The 17,680-nt window shown below is 31.9% G+C and overlaps 4 protein-coding genes across 10 annotated transcripts; 2 read left to right on the top strand and 2 right to left on the bottom strand.

Moving 5' to 3' along the window:
- Window positions 1–1,513: 1,513 nt before the first annotated feature.
- On the bottom strand, window positions 1,514–8,376 carry LOC105638240 (putative lactoylglutathione lyase, chloroplastic). 7 transcript variants are annotated; one of them, XR_016322322.1, is made up of 12 exons: window positions 8,100–8,375; window positions 7,333–7,537; window positions 7,123–7,247; window positions 6,906–6,970; window positions 6,337–6,549; window positions 6,178–6,225; window positions 5,792–5,899; window positions 5,490–5,630; window positions 4,842–4,896; window positions 2,676–3,257; window positions 2,488–2,584; window positions 1,514–2,383 (listed from the first exon to the last, which is right to left on the bottom strand). XR_016322322.1 is itself a non-coding variant. In XM_037639207.2 (9 exons), exons 1-9 carry the CDS (start codon window positions 8,290–8,292, stop codon window positions 4,855–4,857), a joined length of 1,068 nt encoding a protein of 355 aa, XP_037495135.1. In that variant the 5' UTR covers window positions 8,293–8,376; the 3' UTR covers window positions 4,649–4,854. The 7 variants fall into 7 exon arrangements, 2 of the variants coding, with proteins under 2 accessions (XP_037495135.1, XP_012077408.1); XR_016322323.1 differs by having other exon boundaries at window positions 2,676–3,228; XR_005178186.2 differs by having other exon boundaries at window positions 2,676–2,802.
- LOC105638239 (phosphoinositide binding protein) lies at window positions 1,849–5,062 on the top strand. Its single transcript, XM_012222017.4, has 9 exons — window positions 1,849–1,984; window positions 2,096–2,385; window positions 2,490–2,549; window positions 2,835–2,903; window positions 2,978–3,350; window positions 3,645–3,809; window positions 3,913–3,962; window positions 4,215–4,272; window positions 4,353–5,062. The coding sequence occupies exons 1-9, from the start codon at window positions 1,864–1,866 to the stop codon at window positions 4,577–4,579; spliced, it is 1,413 nt and encodes a 470-aa protein (XP_012077407.2). The 5' UTR covers window positions 1,849–1,863; the 3' UTR covers window positions 4,580–5,062.
- A 2,799-nt stretch (window positions 8,377–11,175) lies between the features above and the next one.
- TIP4;1 (tonoplast intrinsic protein 4;1) lies at window positions 11,176–12,485 on the top strand. The gene is made up of 3 exons (XM_012222016.4): window positions 11,176–11,383; window positions 11,480–11,718; window positions 11,920–12,485. The coding sequence occupies exons 1-3, from the start codon at window positions 11,257–11,259 to the stop codon at window positions 12,295–12,297; spliced, it is 744 nt and encodes a 247-aa protein (XP_012077406.1). The 5' UTR covers window positions 11,176–11,256; the 3' UTR covers window positions 12,298–12,485.
- Window positions 12,486–15,592: 3,107 nt separating this feature from the next.
- LOC105638237 (protein JINGUBANG) lies at window positions 15,593–17,056 on the bottom strand. Its single transcript, XM_012222015.4, has one exon. The coding sequence runs from the start codon at window positions 17,019–17,021 to the stop codon at window positions 15,636–15,638; it is 1,386 nt and encodes a 461-aa protein (XP_012077405.1). The 5' UTR covers window positions 17,022–17,056; the 3' UTR covers window positions 15,593–15,635.
- Between the last annotated feature and the right edge of the window lie 624 nt (window positions 17,057–17,680).

The raw sequence follows: 17,680 nt of genomic DNA, 5'->3' as shown, positions 1-17,680 counted from the left end.
ATATTCAATTACCTATAATTAATTTTTTTTTTCACTTTCCTAAAACTACCGGACAAAGGTAATTATTGTTTTGTCAAATTTAATCACTCTCATGCAACGTAGGTAACCTAATTTTCATATGACATAAGGAACGCAACTTTAATTAACTTCTACTAATAGGATTTTAATATGTAATACAAGTTTTTAAGTTGGGTTTCACTTCAAATATAGATTTAGATTTCTAGGTTAAGTAATTTTTTTTTGTTTTTTTTAAGATTAATGTCTGTTTCAACACTCTTGAAAAGGGAAATTCAGATTGGAAATTGATTCCTGACATTGTTTCCCATTTTGAGTCCTAGCCTATACCTCAAATGCAGAAATTCTCCACCTTTCTTTCTTTCACTGGTTTGTTTTTTCTGGTTGCAATACAAATTACGAAAATATAATGCCAAAGGGTTTATTCTTTTTTTTTTATTATTTTTTTATTTTTGGCTTTTCCCTAGTCAAAAAGAAGTCTTGAGGGTTGAAGTCAAGGTGAAATGTGGAAAAATATGAGAAATGGTAAAAGATAAAAGAAGAAAAAAAGCTTCAAAGTGGTATACCTTAATTACTTTGCAACTCTTTTCTTTAGTAATTTTTTGTTTCATGTATATATTATTAGTACCAAGCAAACAGGGACTTACTTCCTCCAATTCACTCTAAAGAGTGATTTATTTTTTCTCATTAACAACTTATTAGATTATTCTTTTTGGTAATTAAAAGTATCGCTAACCTATTTAATTAGAACTAAATTGTGCTTACGGTGGATAAAATCTCAATGAGCATTCACTTCATCTATGAAAATCAGACTCTCAAACTCACTTAAGAGAGAATAGAGTCTAATCACTCATTCTAACTGTGAATACATTTATTTAGCTAAATTGAATCAACAAATTAATTATCTGAATTTATATATAAAAAGAAAAAAAAAATCTTTTCAGAGCTAATTTAATAAACTATATCACTTATTGGAGAAAAAATAAAATTGTCTGCTGTAGTTACTTAATTCAAAATCAACTTTGAGAATATAAGTCTAGGTTTCTTTTTAAATTAAATAATTACTTAATTGTTCTTTTCAACTTTGCAATTATCACTCTTTATTTCCTTTAAATTACTTCATTTCTCTTTTTTCTTTTCCAAAATTGAGATTATGTAATATTTTTTTAATCCTCAAGTAATTACCTTAATTGACACAACATAAAATAGAGGAAGTATTTAATTTCCTATGTTTCAAACCTTATTTTTTCCACTTCTTGACAAAGAATTATGACCGCGAGAGGTCCCATTTCCATGGATTCCTGTAGAAAATTCCTTTTGTATTACCATAACCTCGCAATCAAGAGAATTATTATTAATTTTAGAATAGAAAAGTCCCAATTTAAAATTGAAATTCCTTAATTTCATAACTTTTTAATTAATCATAGAATTTAAATCACTTCATTTTATTTTAAAACATTTTTTCAATCCGTAGGTTTCATTCTCCAAACAAATAAAATAATGAAATGTGGAACTTCATAAGTTTACAAATGCATATAATTTAAATTCTATGATATCACATCAAATTAATCAAAACCACCCTTGGAACATTTCTACATTAAAAATAGAAAGAGAAGAACCCTAGCAATGATGAACCCGCCGCTCGAGAAAAATTTGGTTTTAGCACTTTAAGTATTAAAACGAAAGGGTGGAGTTAAAAAGGGATACACCAGAAGTTGAGGACAAAGGTGAACTGCCCTTTAAAGAGGGCCCCTTTTCTGCATAGCATACACTATATATTTATATCTTTACTTTTTGTTCACTTTCATCTTCTCCAATAAAGAAACAAGCAATTCTGCTTCACTTCCCATGTTAAATATCAAACAGTGCTCACTTTCTTCAATAGCTTTCTTTCATAGCATGAGAAGTTGCAGCAAAGGCCAAACGGGTGCAGAAGAGTCTGAACCAAAAGGAAATAGCAGACTCAGAAGTAAGCTTCTTTTTTAGTTATTATAAAGCTATAAGCATTTTAGCTTAGAAAAAAAGAATGAAACAAAACAATAGTTAACTATGTTCTTTTCATGGGTTTTGTGTAATTCAGTGAGCTCTTCCAGCACTAGCAGCACAAAGAGCTTATCATGGAAGCTTGAAAATATTGATGAAAGTGTTCCTGCTCTTTGGCAACCACCTACAGTCTCTTCTTGTGATGCACCTGAAACTCCTACTGAGTCTATGGAGTTTCTTGCTAGGTCATGGAGTCTTTCTGCTATGGAGCTTTCTAAAGCTCTTTCTAATACTCATGTTGCTTCTGATCATAATGTTAAAAAGCCAAATTTGCATTCTGTTGAAGCTGAAGGGCAAGATGAAAATGCACAAGCTCGCAAAGAATCTGTAAGATATATACCTTTGGTGTTCAATGCTTAAAAAAAAAAAAAAAAAAAAAAAAAAAAAATCACATTTTGAATCCTACCATTAATTTGCTTTCATACTTACAGTTGCCGAGTGGCGCTAGTGGTAGCCCTCCAATATCTCCAAGAGACAGTGAAGAAATGAAGGTATTTTCTTCTTCTCTCTTTTCTGTTCCACTCTACTCCTTTCAAACAGACAAATAGTCAAACATGTGTTAATATTTGCAACAGCTTAAAGGAAATATTGTTATTTCTGTACTAAAAGAAACTTACACTGGATTAAAATAGCAAATTCTTGAAAATTAAACCTCAAGTCAATGTAAGGCTTTATATGGCCAACTCTTGCTATACTCGAGCCTGCCTCTTTCAGAACACAGGAATCAATCCAGAATAAATGGTCCTAACAGAATATTAATTCTGTCATCAATGCAGGAATTATTCTTACTTCATCAAGCACTCAATCCAGAATTTCTTTCCAATCAACAACTGCTCAAAACTGGGGTATCTTATTATTCAACATTTTCAAAATAATTAATAATATTAGTGTGATCCTCATTGACCTTACTATTGTGCAGCTTTACAAAAGCATAATTAAAGGGCGAACAATGGGAAGATGGTTGAAAGATCAAAAAGAGAGAAAAAAACAGGAGATCAGAACTCATAATGCGCAATTGCATGCAGCTGTATCTGTAGCAGGGGTTGCTGCTGCTGTTGCAGCACTTGCTGCCTCAAATGCCATGTCTGCAGAAATAGCAGCAGCCCGGCATAAGACACCTTCCAAAACATCAGCTGCAATGGCTTCAGCAGCAGCTCTGGTAGCATCTCACTGCATTGAGATTGCAGAGGAAATGGGCGCTGAACATGATCAAATCTTAACAGTTGTCAACTCTGCTGTTAATGCAAGGACTAGTGGAGATATCATGACCCTTACAGCTGGGGCAGCTACAGGTATCAGAAAACTTTTTTGATTGATTCTAAAATTCACTTGTTTTATGATTCATATGTTCAACCAATTCAATCTCAACAAAATTAAGAAGACAACTTGGCTAAATGCTGCTGATAGAAATTGTATGCATAGATATAAATTGTCCTTCTAGATAGAGTATTCACCCAGTCTGAAATTAAATTCAGGATTGAAAATACAGGACAAATGAATGCAATTAATCAATGATTTTCTTGAGATGTTTTCTATTACCAAATGATAGAGTGCTATCTAAATTTCTAAGAAATATGCATGAGCAGCCTTAAGAGGAGCTAACACTCTAAGAGCAAGGTTGCAAAAGGGGCATGGAAGTACAGCTTTTGCTTTGGCGGAGGAAAAGGGTGAAGAAGGCAAAGAATCTAACATCGTAACAGCTTTGAATTTTGTGACTAGAGGTGGAGAACTTCTCAAGCGTACAAGGAAAGGTACATATTTTATAAGGATTTGTATGCAGTGTTAAAACCAGTATGATATAATCCACAAAAGAGATGCAACTGGCACTGACTGTCATGTAATATTTTATGGCAGGAGCTCTACACTGGAAGCAAGTTTCCTTTAATGTGAATTCAAATTGGCAGGTAAAAAGAAAAGCAGGAGATATTTATACTACGTAACTAAACTGAGAAACTACAAGCAATTAATTCGAGCAATTCTCAAGTTTAAGAGGAAATAAAAAACCACCTTTAAGTGAGAAATTCTAAATAAAAACTATCGTCAAATGAGGAATACTTTCGGAGAGTTCGGCTACAAATAAAAAAGACACAATACCTCTATTTCTCTGTAATTTTTTTCCTCTTAAAGAGCATCTGCTAAAATTTGATTAAAAACAGGTGGTAGCCAAAATGAAAAGCAAGCACATGGCAGGAACATTCACAAAAAAGAAGAAGTGTAAGCAGTCTCAAACCCATAACCTTCTAGGTACCTTCCTCTCTTCCTGTTCACTGAGTCTAGCCATGCTGTTATTACAGGTGTAGTCTCTGGAGTATTCATTGACATCCCAGCATGGCCAGGAAGGGAGAAAGAAGACAGCAATGGACAAAGAGCTTACTTCGGGATAAAAACAGCTGAAAGAGTAATAGAGTTTGAATGCAGAAGTAAAGGTGAAAAACAGATGTGGACTGAGGGGATTCAGCATATACTGAATTGCCATGGTAATATAAAACCTGAGTCATACTTTGATTGCTGCAAAAACTAGCCTTCGACTTTTGTAAAGTGATTAACAACAAGAAATGTATATTTCTGAGACTTCATTGGCAAGTAATAGTATCAAGCAAAATGTAAATGCACTTATAACAATTGTTACAGTCATATACAGAGCCGCAGGAAGGGTGGGGATCTACTAAATGAGGTTGGCATGGCATAAACCAGCATGTGCTATTTCTCATGAGAAAACAGATATTTCAAACAACACAGCATTCCACAACAAAATTGTTTAATAGATTCAGTCAAGCAGCTACCATGATACTCTGATCACTCCAGTTCCCTGAGAAAATCAACATTATCAACAAAGACCTGCAAGGAGGGATGAAAGGAAGTTACGTGGATAACAATCATCCAAGTGAAAAATAATAAGAAAGGAAACCTCTAAGTATCTATTTTAAGTTTGTTGCTTCATTTTAAATCTACCATGTACAATGAAATAATCTACAATGGATAACTGATATTGAGATAGGTACAAGTTTGATCTGTTGGTTTAAATCAAGCATCATTGGCCATTATGGAAATTAAGATGTTCCGAAAAAAATGTCATGCTCCACGATATTTGTGAGGAACCAATGCACTTTTGTTGCTCTTTCAATGCCAAACTCAGAACTGATATCTAGACTTCCATGCAAAGCTTAACCACATAAAGCTTTTTAAACCTGTTCTTGGTTTATAAGACAGTATGATTGATGCTCACCCTATAGGTGCCTTTTTCTCCTAAATTTGCTGACTACCTATTTCAAGTTTCAGTTGTCCGGAAACCACATAGTCTAGAGGACATTTGAAATGGTTATAAAAGAAAAATAAAAGCAAACCATATGTCAGCAGCAATGCTTGTAAAAAACCCAACAGGAAGAAGATTCTGAAAGTTCAAGATAAAACTCCAAATTAAAAGACCATACTGATTTCCATCCGTCAGGGTCCAAGCATGCAGTGATCTTGGTATTGATCCCTGGTAGAGGTCCAGGTTCAAGAATGACGTTTCCTCCACATAGTTTAATAGCTTCTGCACTCTTATAGACGTCATTCGTGCCTATTGCTATCTGATAAAAATACGAAGTTATGAACATTCAGTAGAATAACACAGAAAAATCCTGATAAGGAGACACCAGTATTGTAAGTAGCACATGCATTGTAGGCAAAACTTAACATAGATGCTATACAGGCTAAATTATTGAACTAGGTAACAAGGTAAAGAATTCACCTGTGCATAACCATTTCCTTTGTCATATTCTGTGATTCCATAGTTATATGTCAGTTCCAGCACAGCATTCTTATCTTCTGGACCATACCCCATAAAACCTACTGTATACTGAAAAGTTATAATGACAAATTTTTATTAGGATAGTGTCTGATATACCTACCAATAAACATAAGGACAGGGAGAAAAGCTTTAGTAGAGAATAATTGGCTACAACTGGTGATGATGAATCAATGCTAAAATTAATGAAAACCATGAAATTTTGGAGAGAAAAGCAGTTAACTTCATAACATGGACAAGTTATTACAGACACAAAGGAAAAAAACAATCAGGTAAAAATTGAAAAAGAATTCATGTAACTTGTTGTTGCCAGGAAGGTGTAAAATTACCTTTGATTCTGGGTTATCCCTTTTGCGGAGGAGTTGCATGCCAAAGGCCTTCAAATTCAGGAAAGACTAGCATCAGAACTCGATGTAGTTTTATATTGATGATACCGTCTCTGATTTTAAACAATCTAGCAGCTTGAGACAGCATGCGTTACAGCTTACCTTCTTGTAGAAATTAATGGAGCGATCAAGATCACCCACCCTGAGCATCACTTGGCACATTGGCTCAGGTGTAGGCCCTCTCTGCAAAAGCTCAAATTTATAACCATCTGGATCTTCAACAAAAGCAGTTATTGTACTTCCACCTTTAACAATTCCAGGTTCTTGAGTAACTCTGCCCCCCTTTGCCTTCACAAGATTTACTGTCTTGGCAACCTAAGTTGACAAGGACAAGTGCAAACATAGCCATATATAATTAAGCTTAACCATAAAAGGTTTCAATGAGGTGCAATGCTAAATGTAGCTGAATAGAGAAACCCTGGATGCATATCTATTCTTCTAACATTTCTGAAGATCAAACTCTCTCAACTACTCAAAGCGAGAAAAGACATGTAAAATGTCCAGTTCAAAATGTAAATAACTTAAGGAAGCAATCATTTAAGCTTCTGTAATTCTATCTAGTCCCTTTTTGAAAATTTTTCAAATTAGATTAAACGCTTTGCCACATGCAATGCACAGCCATTTTCAATATTATCAATTGTAATTAAAAGCTTCAAGAAAGAAGCACTTACATCCTCTACTGCAATGCCAAAATGGCCAAATCCATTTCCGATGTTATACTTGTCAACTCCATAATCTGCATAGATTACAAAATTAAGACCCCAATAGAAAAAAAAAAAAAAAAATTCCAAAATCTTGAGCGAAGACCACAAAATATACTAGTACATGAACAACTACTATGCCATTGAATACTTGATATGAACAAATAGAGGAGGGATAACAACTTACTATAAGTAAGTTCAACAGTAAAATTGGAATCTTCAGGACCATATCCAAGAAAAGCATTTGTATATCTTTCCTCTGGAATGTCACGTTTTCTTAACAACTTCATCCCCAAGCATTCTGTGTAAAATCTGTTCATTTCTGAAGGCTTACAGACCCAATATTGCTGGAGTAAAAGTACGAATTGTGGACATATGAAGAAGTAAATAGGCATACTTTATTGTCTTTTCCAAATCACCAACACGGTAAACAACATGCAGCATTCTTCTTTTGTCATTGTTAACCCACTCCAATGCATTTTGATCAGCAATTGCAGTGCTCACCTGCGTCATTTTCGGAGATGCGCTAGACTCCATCACATTTCCATCCCCTCTTAACAATTTAGACGTTCTTACACCCAACAAATGAGACTCGGGGATAGCTGGATAACCAATCAAAGTCTATTAGCGGAGAAGAAAATCAACTTCAAACGAGTATGTATAGCAAGATAGATTTACAGTCTCAAGTCATCAAAAACAAAAACGAATACAAGATTACAAGAGAACCCAACAAATTGTCCAAGATTTATAAGAATTCATATCCAATATATATATATAGTTTTCTTTTCTCTTAATAACTCTATCAGAAGCATAATAGGGCTCACCCGAAATTCTAATTTATTTGAAATTTTAGTGTATAACTCTCTTAATTAACTCCATCGCATTGTAGAGTTCTATAAACTCCAATAAACATATTCTGTTTGTTGGCATTACCCATAAAAGCCATGTAAACAAAAGATGGAAGCATTCTTCGATAAGCCATTAGTTAGAAAACCCACCAAGAACAAAACTCAAGTTTAGTTGAACTGAACATAACTGTATAAAAGCCAAACAAGTACATAAAAATCAAGACATATCATATTCTACATTTCTCTCTCTTGGTTTTATCAGCATCAAACCGTCTAACTTTAACATATGGATCATTTACAAAGGGCAAATACTTACCAGCACCGAGTTGAAAGAGAGCAAGTCTTCGAGAAGGATTGCCATCGCTCCAGTTACTGCTGCTTCCATTCTGCAGAGAAGATAGCTTCAAAGAGTTTGAGTTAAAAGGAGATATATTCTTTTGCGTCGAGAGACAGAGAGGAGAGAAAGAAGATGAAGAAGAAGAAGATGGCAGTGGCAGCAGTGCTAGCATTTTTCGTGCTCTTTCTCCCTCTGTATGGTCGCGCTGTGCGTCCCTTGTTCGTTTACCCCCGCCATGTTATCTACTTGCAGATTGAAATAGATACAAAAGGAAGTCCCACTTGGCCCATTTTCCTTTCTTTACCAGCCTGGTCTGGCCCAAAATCTAAGCATGGGTCATTGGGGCAAGTCCATCTCATTACTCATTATTATTATTATTATTATTATTATTATTATCACTACTTAAACTGTAGAAATGAATGTATTTGCAGCCTGTACTGACATCGATAATTTATAATGTCCAACTGACAAAAAAAAAAAAAAAAAGATGATAATTTAAATTAACACCAGATCACCTGTATAGAGAGACATGATTTTGGCATCACACGTGCTTTGGTTGGGATATTGTTATTTTATTTTTTTACTTTGTTTTATATACATTAGAGGTTCAATAAACCAGAAAGGTAATTTTTACCGTGGAAATAACTTGAACTCCAAAACTCTCACTTTTTAGATTTTTTACAAAAAATAAAAAGACCAATTAAATAACAGCTGGTGCCTGATTGGCATATAGTTGTTTTATTATCCTCCATGTCAAATGCATAATTAGTCAAACAATGTTGTTTTAGTAAATATGGTTTCATGTAAAATCAATAAATAATTTTTAATACATAATAAAAACATGAAGCTGACTTTCGTTAAATATGATTAATTATACTTAATTAATATAAGGTAATATAAACAATTCTTAGTTTTGTCCCCGTCAATTATATATATCCTTCCATTGACCCAAATATAGAACATCAAAGCAATTTTTTGGTTCCAGTTAATTACATTTTTTGTTTTTATATGTATAATTATTGCTTTGCCATTGTGCAAGAATATTATTTTCATTGGAATAGCCTTTTGACTTACTGTAGAGCATCTGTACTATTTAATTTTTGTATAGATTCTGAAAATTATTGATATGACATGGGACCAGCATGTGAAGTCATTATGAGCAAAAACACAGAAAATTGTTTCAGATTTAGATTATTAATTAGTAATTAGTAATTGAATGGTTCTAGCTAGAGATATTAATCCCAATTAGTAATTAGATGGGATGTAAATTAACAGCTGTAAATGTGACAAAGTTGAATATTTACTATTTAAGGGTAAAATATATAAGCTATGAAGATGGTGTTGAAAATGGAAATGATGAAAAGACAACACATTATCTATGCATATGCTCACTATTAGAAATCAGAAAATGACATTTTGTATTATTAGAACTTTTGACGGTCGAGAGTTTATTATAAATAGTACCTTTTTTATTTCAATTATATTTAAGTTTATGTCATATTGAATCGGTTGACCAGCAATAGAACCGATTGATCCACACACAGACCTGATGATCCGAATTGATTTTTTATATATAATTATTTGTAACCATTTTATTATATTATAATTATTTTAAATAATATTTATTTGATTAATTAATATTATTAATATTTTATGACCCATCGATTCAAGCATCAACCCACTGATTAAACCAGTGGCCTATTCATCTGATTTTTTAGCCGGATTGGGTTTAATAACACTGGTTTATGTTGTGGTTCACCAATTAACTATTAATGAATCATTCTCAAGGACCCAGGATTCTGTCTTTTTATGTTTAGTGGTGGATGAAAAATGATGAACCATAAGCTTTTTGAATGTAAAAGTATAATCATAATAAACTTAGTAGGGTCACATTGACATAATTAATTGTAGAAAATGGAAATTGAAATCATTGGAAAATGAAAGCCAACAAATATTCATGCACTTAAGGTTCTTGTCAATTTAGGTTTACATCATATTATCTATGTTGATTAAAAATAAAAATTAAAAAAATTATACTAATTATGTTGAAGTTGTTAATTTTGGCATATTTCACACTTTGTTTTGGTTTATTGTGGGGTAAAATAGGTTAATATTTTTAGTATTATTATTTTAATTTTAATCGAGGTTTAAATTTATATCAGTCGGTCTTGAAGACGATTTTAATACCGATAAGTTAAATAGATTAATATTAAAACTTATTTGAATATTACCTAAAATTTAAGTTCACTTCAAAAATTTTCTCTTTGTTGTTTCACAGGAATTTCTTGGAAAAATATAATAAATGGAGGGATTCTCTAATTTCATAACTTTGATTTATTAATTATTAGTTTAAATATGAAATCAAGTGCCTTATAGAATTTATTTGGTGGGTCTAGTGACCATTTGACATTATTAATTAGTATGTTAGAAGGTAAAGTGGATGGTGATTGGCACCAAGCTAGACACTTGAAATGAAGGACAAATGGAGCTTTGTCCTTTAAGTATTTTAACCATTAACAATAACTTTCATAATGTAAAGACACAATAATTTAGTCAACGACTAGTGGGTTTCCAGGTAATTCTGCTAACAAAATAAAACAAACGTGCATGATTGCGTGCCATGGATCCCATGTATCACTCACAAATCACAATAAATAATTTTTTATTTTCCAATATGGTGTGAATAGTTGTTTTGTTGCAAATACGGTGTTGATCTGGTTGGTCTTTTCATTTATGTAAGGAGTGAATTTACAAAGTAATAAATTCGAATCTTCTTAATCACAGTTATTTTTTACTAATTTGATGAATCAAATAAAATTAACTTCTATTACGTTAACTCTGCCCATCAAATCTCCCGATGAATAAAAAAATATCATATTTCTTTTCTGAGTTCATAAATTAGTAGATCATTTATATAGAGTCTATGACAGGAGTTCGAGAACTCACGAATGCCCTTCGTATTAATATTTTTAGAATTTTAATGACCACTTGAGGGTTTAAAAATCAAATTAATTCCTTTATCTTTAACGAGTAAAAAAAAAAAACACAGTAAGCCAGTGCTTATATATATCGTCATTGTCCTTTCTCTCAGCAAAACCAAACCTTTCTTTACCAGTAAAGTTTGATATATAGAGAGATGGCGAAGATCGCCTTAGGATCTAGGCGGGAGGCCACCCAGCCCGACTGCATCAAAGCCCTTATCGTCGAGTTTATTACAACCTTCCTCTTTGTCTTTGCCGGAGTTGGATCAGCCATGGCTGCTGGTCTGTACATATTACATTTTCAAAGCTTTGATCTTTTGTTAAAAAGATTACATATTTGATGTCTAATTTATTTGCATGTTTGATTGCGAAGAACAGATAAACTAGTGGGAGGTCCTCTAGTGGGCTTGTTTTTTGTGGCTGTGGCCCATGCACTTGTTGTGGCCGTCATGATATCGGCCGGCCACATCTCCGGCGGCCATCTCAACCCAGCAGTTACTCTTGGCCTCCTTTTTGGCGGTCACATCACCCTCGTCCGATCTATTCTTTACTGGATTGACCAATTATTAGCATCTTCAGCTGCTTGTCTCCTTCTCAACTACCTCACAGGAGGCTTAGTGAGTTCTTAGTACCATAATTAATACACACACACACAACCATACATAAACGTAGCCCTTTGCATTTATAATGAATTCATAATTATGAATTGTATTTGTAAGTGCAAGTCTTTTTAAAAAAATTGCTGCACTGTAAAGTTTACCTTGTATTATAATATTTTTTCATTTTTAAAAAAGTCATTCTTTCTCTCTACAATGCAGGCCACTCCGGTACATACACTAGCAAGTGGGGTAGGGTACCTTCAAGGTGTGGTATGGGAGATTATATTGACATTTTCCTTGCTGTTCACTGTCTATGCCACTATTGTGGACCCCAAGAAGGGTGCCATTGATGGGCTGGGCCCAACACTGACTGGGTTCGTAGTTGGGGCTAATATCTTAGCTGGTGGAGCATTTTCTGGAGCATCCATGAACCCAGCCCGATCATTTGGGCCAGCTTTGGTGAGCTGGGACTGGACTGACCACTGGGTTTACTGGGTTGGACCCCTTATTGGTGGTGGGCTTGCTGGGTTCATCTATGAAAATTTCTTCATCATAAGATCTCATATTCCAATCCCAATCGTTGAAGAAAATTACTGAAGTACTAGCATCGTCTTGCACTTGTTGCCCACCAACTCTTTTTCAATCTATTACATCCTTGTGTATCCGTTTGACATGTCATATGTTTTTGACATTTTGTTAGATGTACTTAGTGTGTTTAGTTTGATAAATTATATGTATTAATCAATAATTTTGAATGTTATGTCTTATTAGATTTTCCATTTTTATATTTTGGCTTTTACTCGCTAATTTTTCAATTGTTTTGATCAAATCAAATTAAATTTACCTCACTGAACCTGTCAAAATATTATGTACTGAAGGAAATCTACTCTCTATTTTAAGGTGGAGGGATCGTGGTTCGATTCAAAGGATTTATACAAATTAAAATAAACCAAACGTATAGATGCAGAATAGTTTGGTTTGGTTGAATTAACTTTTTGGTGTATAAAATAATGTAGAAATATAAATAAAGATAAACACCCAAATAGAGAAACACCACAGCTAAGCAGTGGTTGGGAGGGTATTTATGTAAATCATGTAATTGCATGGACCAGCTCATCTGAAAAAGATGGTACCAAAGTTATGGGCTGTTCGAAAGCCGGATTAAAGATTTCTACTTTACATCTGGACATGTTTATATACATACAGAACATTGTACATTAGTTATTGTAGTAGTTGGACCATAGGGTTTCGAATGAAAGCTAAAATGAAAACGACAAGACAACCTTTAATTCGTTTTGGTATCACTCTAACCTAATGGAATAACTGCACTCAACTAGCATCTTTAGTGTCTTGTCCTTTCTTTTCTTTTATGTTTCCCTCTTTGCCTGCTAATTCTCATACGTGGAAGTAAAAAAAAAAAGACACATATGTATATTTTTTTGGTATGATAAAGGAGATTTAATCCCTTCGGGGTTTTTAGCGATTGAGGTGCTTTTCGTCCAATATAAAAGTATGAACGGAAAATATTGGATTTCTAAAATGCTTATGTTAAATTTATGAATTGACAAAAATATCATTGAGAATTTTAATTTTATTAGTTGAAAAATAAATGTAGTTTAATTTTGATTAATTATGGTAATTTTTTATTTGAATTTAAATTCTATTAGGAAGTTTAATTTAACTGAATTTTAAATTCTATTAAGAAAATTTTATTAGGAAATTTAATCTAATTTGCATAAGAAAAATAATTTTTTATTAAAATATTGAATTGTTATTCTTATTAAAATTATAAAAATGGTTAATATATTGGAGGGAGGCCATGAGTGACACATTGCATTTACATATTGTAAGCCTGTAAATAAGTTTTTAAAGATGATATAAAAATGATAAGTTACAATATTAAATCAACTTATAAGTTATTAACGTTATATTCAATTTTTATTTTTTATTATTATAGAAGTATATAAGTTTTTATGAATTAATATATTTATTAGTTATATTAATAATATATTTATTAATTATATTAATTTTCTATTTGAATTTAAATCCTATTATAAAGTTTGATCTAATTCTAAATAGAAAATTGTTCCCATTTTAATTAGGATGGTGTACTATCATGCCCATATATATATATATATATATAAGAATTTATTCATTTGAATTATTGAACTTTCAATCACGTTTTCTGTTTTCGGTAAGTATAATTTCATTGCATTAATTGATTTTTAGTTTTTATTATTAGAATAATATGGTGCGTTAACCATAGTGGATATTGTCTGCTCTATCTCAAGTAGAATATATATATATATATATATATATATATATATATATATATATATAAAAGGAGAAAAAAATGGTGGAAGTGATGAGAAATAAAGAATTCCAATAAAATTTTAAAAGTTCAATATGATTCTATTATTAGAGAGATCGAAGTTTAATTATCTTTAGGAGATTGAAATTTAGTATTATTATTACTGTATTTGTTTCTTTTTATATATAAATAACATGTTTATTTATTTTTCTCAAAGCATGATTAAGTTTGTTTATTTCATAAAAATTAAGTGTTTTTATTTCATAAAAATTATATTTTCGATAATAAAAATCTAAATTTAATTATTTTTTTAATAGATAGTTGTTTGTAGAAATTCAAAATTTAGAAGTTATATACGATAGCTTAATCGATATTATGGAGCATCAGACTATTGTAGGACTTACGATTAATCCTATAGTGATTTGTAAGACAACAATATCTGCAGAAAATATAAAAAAGATATTGTTTGTCGATTTTAAGGTAAATATTTTATTTAATTATTAATTAGAAACAGTGAATATGTGCTTTGTAAATATTTTTAATAATTTATTATTATGATAACTAAAAATTAATATTTAATAAATCATATTATTTTAGCGAAATAGAAATATTAATAACAAATAAAATTAGTAAATAAAGCAAGAATAATGAATCGAAATAGAAAAACAACAGAAAATATTTTTAACTCAATTGGTAGAAAATTGTATAAATTATTTTATATTAATTTAAATTACTAAAAAAATTAAAAAAAGTACAACTAAAACTATTAACAAAATAATAAAATGGTTAAATAATAAATACTAAATCAATATTTATGACTAACTTAACTATATTATCTAACTCTTATAACAAACAATTCTATGAATAAAAAAATAATTCAATTAAAATAATTAAAAAATCGATACTTATTATTTAATTGTATTGTTATATTTCTAATAGCAAAACATAAGATATGCGAAGAATCTTAATATGAATTATAATATAACTCAATTAGAATCTTATTAAAATGCGAATTCATTATAGATTACCAATATAATATTTAATTCCTAAAGAAAAATCACCATAAAAATTTTTTTTCTTTGACTATAGAGTTTATTATTATTTTATGTTAAAAATTTTCTTCTCATCATTTTGCTTCTTTTAAGGGTATTATTTTACTTGAATTATTATTATTTTTATTTTTAATATTGTTTCAATTATAAAGTTTTATTTTTTTATTTAATTTTGATTTTTTTTCACAATATTTGTTCATTTTGTCTACATACATTTATATTATAGTATTTACAGTAAAATATTAAATAAAAAACCTAATTAATATATTATTCTTTTACTCAATAATTTATTATTATTATTATTAAAAAACCAATCAAACATATTTTTTTTTAAAAAAGATAAACCTACTGCGGTTGAACTCAGAGCAGAATTAGACGGTACTGATAATAAGTTACCAAAATAATGGTGGTTTAAAAAAAAAAAAAAAACACCTAATGGTAAAATCAAGTATAATATACAAGAAATAATTTGGAGTTTCCCATTGGATTTGTAAAAGAAAAAATTGCAAATTCTTGAAACGACAAAAGATCAATCAAACAAAAAAAACATTATCTTTTATTCATCAATTAATTTATTTATTTTTATTATCTATTGAAAGGGATTTTGCTCCGCGTTTCTTCTCTACCCATGAAGGAGATAGAACAGGACTCATCTCATATTCCATGATCGCCTTTGTCTTTGAATCAGTTTCTACTGTATTGTAATCCAAGCAAATTCTCTCTTCAGGCATAACCTTAACTCTCCATATCTTGAAGTTATGATCCAGACTTGCACTATATACTAAAAATCCCATCACAACCTTGTCGATTTCCAAACAAACAGTCAAGGATCTAACTGGACCTCTATGCCCTTCTAACACTGCTAGACATTCATGAAAATAACTTCCTTCTTCTCTCCGCCATACTCGAATTGTTGTGTCCTCTGATCCACTAAATATCAACTTCTCAGAAGCCGCTAGACAAAGAACTGCAAATCGATGTCCTTGCAAAAAACCACCATGATTAAACCGGCCAGAAAATCTCTCTTTCTCCCAAAAATTTATCATACCATCAGAAGATCCTGAATAAAGAAAGCAATTACTGAATGTTGAACTTATCGCCAAGGCGTTAACAGGCGATCGCTGGAATTTTAATATCATAGTGAGGGTATGAGAATTTTCTCCATACACTCTCCTCCATATTTTAACTGACCCGTCTAAAGAGCATGTAAAAACATACCCATCGTCTTGATTCACCAGTATTGCATTTACATAATCTTCATGAGCTAAAAATGAGTCTACACATTTTTTATCTGAAACCCTCCAAACTTTAACTGTTTTATCATACGAACCAGTATATAAAAGCCCCTCTGCATGATAATAAGCCATGCAAGAAACACAATCTTTATGTTGATGTGTGTCTGAACTAGAGAAACGAAGAAACAAACTTCTTTTGGGTAATGACGATATTTTTCTTCCTTTAAAATTCTCTGAAAGTGTGAAATTCCAAATTCGAATCCTACCATCTTTATGAGCAGAGAAAAGCACATTATCGTGAACTAAAACTGCACGAACTTGACCAGAACTAGCCTTTAAATATCCCCGTTCGAGGCAATCCGGTTGCCTCCATGCACGTATACGCTTACTTTCAGAGCCAGTGAAAACAACTCCTTTTGAGACAGAAATGGAGAAAATGTTGCCGTCGTTGCGATGAAGAGAAGCTATACAATGGTAGAGAAGGGAAGGAGAAGGGCTTCGGAGAGGAGAAAGTGTCCATGGCGATCCAGGACTCGTTGGAGGGATTAGAGTAAGCTCGTTAGTGTTAGAAGGTCTTGGAGGGGTAAATTGGAGTTCTTGATCAGTCATTTCTTGAGCTTGATGGGTTCTTATCCCAGGGAGAGTTGTAAGGGATTGCATTACATTTCCTTCTTGTGTAGACATGAAGTTATGCAGAGTTTTCTTATGGCCATAGAACTCCATGGCATCTGTGTAACGAGAGACAACGCGTCGTGGTGGATGATATATAACTGAAAAAAACTTGACTGGACTGGATCCATGGCCCCACTTTCGATTTTAACTGGTATAAAAGAATCGGAAGAATATGAAGCTTTTATTATTGAAAAAACCGTTGAACCAACCATATGTACGAATATATTAAGAGTGATTTTTTTTTTTCCTCAATCAAATCAAGAATGATTATATTGAATCCACATAAAAATCAAAATAACACTGCATGTTTTTTATTTATGATAATCACAATAATACTACTATAAGCACATGGTTTTGATCAATAAATATATTACCAGTCTATTAAATTATTTTGAAATAAATAAGATTAGAAAAAAAAAAATGATAAATAGTGCTCAAGAAAAAAAGCAATTTGGCACACATTTAGTTGATTGAGTGGTTGAATAGGGTGACACCTGGCCATCATCAGACCAAAGATGAGGGACCGACATTGAAACAAGCACTGTCCTGCACAGTGGCTAATTAACCCAGTAACCTACTGATAGGCGCTGGAAGACACATCACCATGCAATGTGTATTGGACCATCTGATTCTGAACCCTCACTAGCATATAGTTCCAACAAAGGGAGCAAGGCCCCTTTCGTGTCTTTGTTTTGTGATACTGTCACGTC

Source organism: Jatropha curcas, chromosome 8 (genome assembly GCF_041381405.1).
Source record: "Jatropha curcas cultivar XTBG-Jc1 chromosome 8, XTBG_Jcur_1.0, whole genome shotgun sequence".
In the NCBI taxonomy this organism is placed as follows: Eukaryota; Viridiplantae; Streptophyta; class Magnoliopsida; order Malpighiales; family Euphorbiaceae; genus Jatropha; species Jatropha curcas.
Note: the sequence above shows the minus strand (reverse complement) of the source record. Positions and strands in the feature narration are given on the sequence as shown.

What these genes read in the sequence shown, in the direction of transcription:
- LOC105638239 (XM_012222017.4), top strand. Translation starts at nt 1,864, where the DNA reads ATGTTAAATATCAAACAGTGCTCACTTTCTTCAATAGCTTTCTTTCAT. An exon ending in GAGACAGTGAAGAAATGAAG is followed by an intron (nt 2,550 to 2,834) that starts GTATTTTCTTCT and finishes TCATCAATGCAG; the next exon opens with GAATTATTCTTACTTCATCA. An exon ending in ATTCACAAAAAAGAAGAAGT is followed by an intron (nt 4,273 to 4,352) that starts GTAAGCAGTCTC and finishes CTGTTATTACAG; the next exon opens with GTGTAGTCTCTGGAGTATTC.
- LOC105638240 (XM_012222018.3), bottom strand. Translation starts at nt 8,292, where the DNA reads ATGCTAGCACTGCTGCCACTGCCATCTTCTTCTTCTTCATCTTCTTTC. An exon ending in TCTCTTTCAACTCGGTGCTG is followed by an intron (nt 7,538 to 8,099) that starts GTAAGTATTTGC and finishes TTGGTTATCCAG; the next exon opens with CTATCCCCGAGTCTCATTTG. An exon ending in CCATTAATTTCTACAAGAAG is followed by an intron (nt 6,226 to 6,336) that starts GTAAGCTGTAAC and finishes CTGAATTTGAAG; the next exon opens with GCCTTTGGCATGCAACTCCT.
- LOC105638237 (XM_012222015.4), bottom strand. Translation starts at nt 17,021, where the DNA reads ATGGAGTTCTATGGCCATAAGAAAACTCTGCATAACTTCATGTCTACA.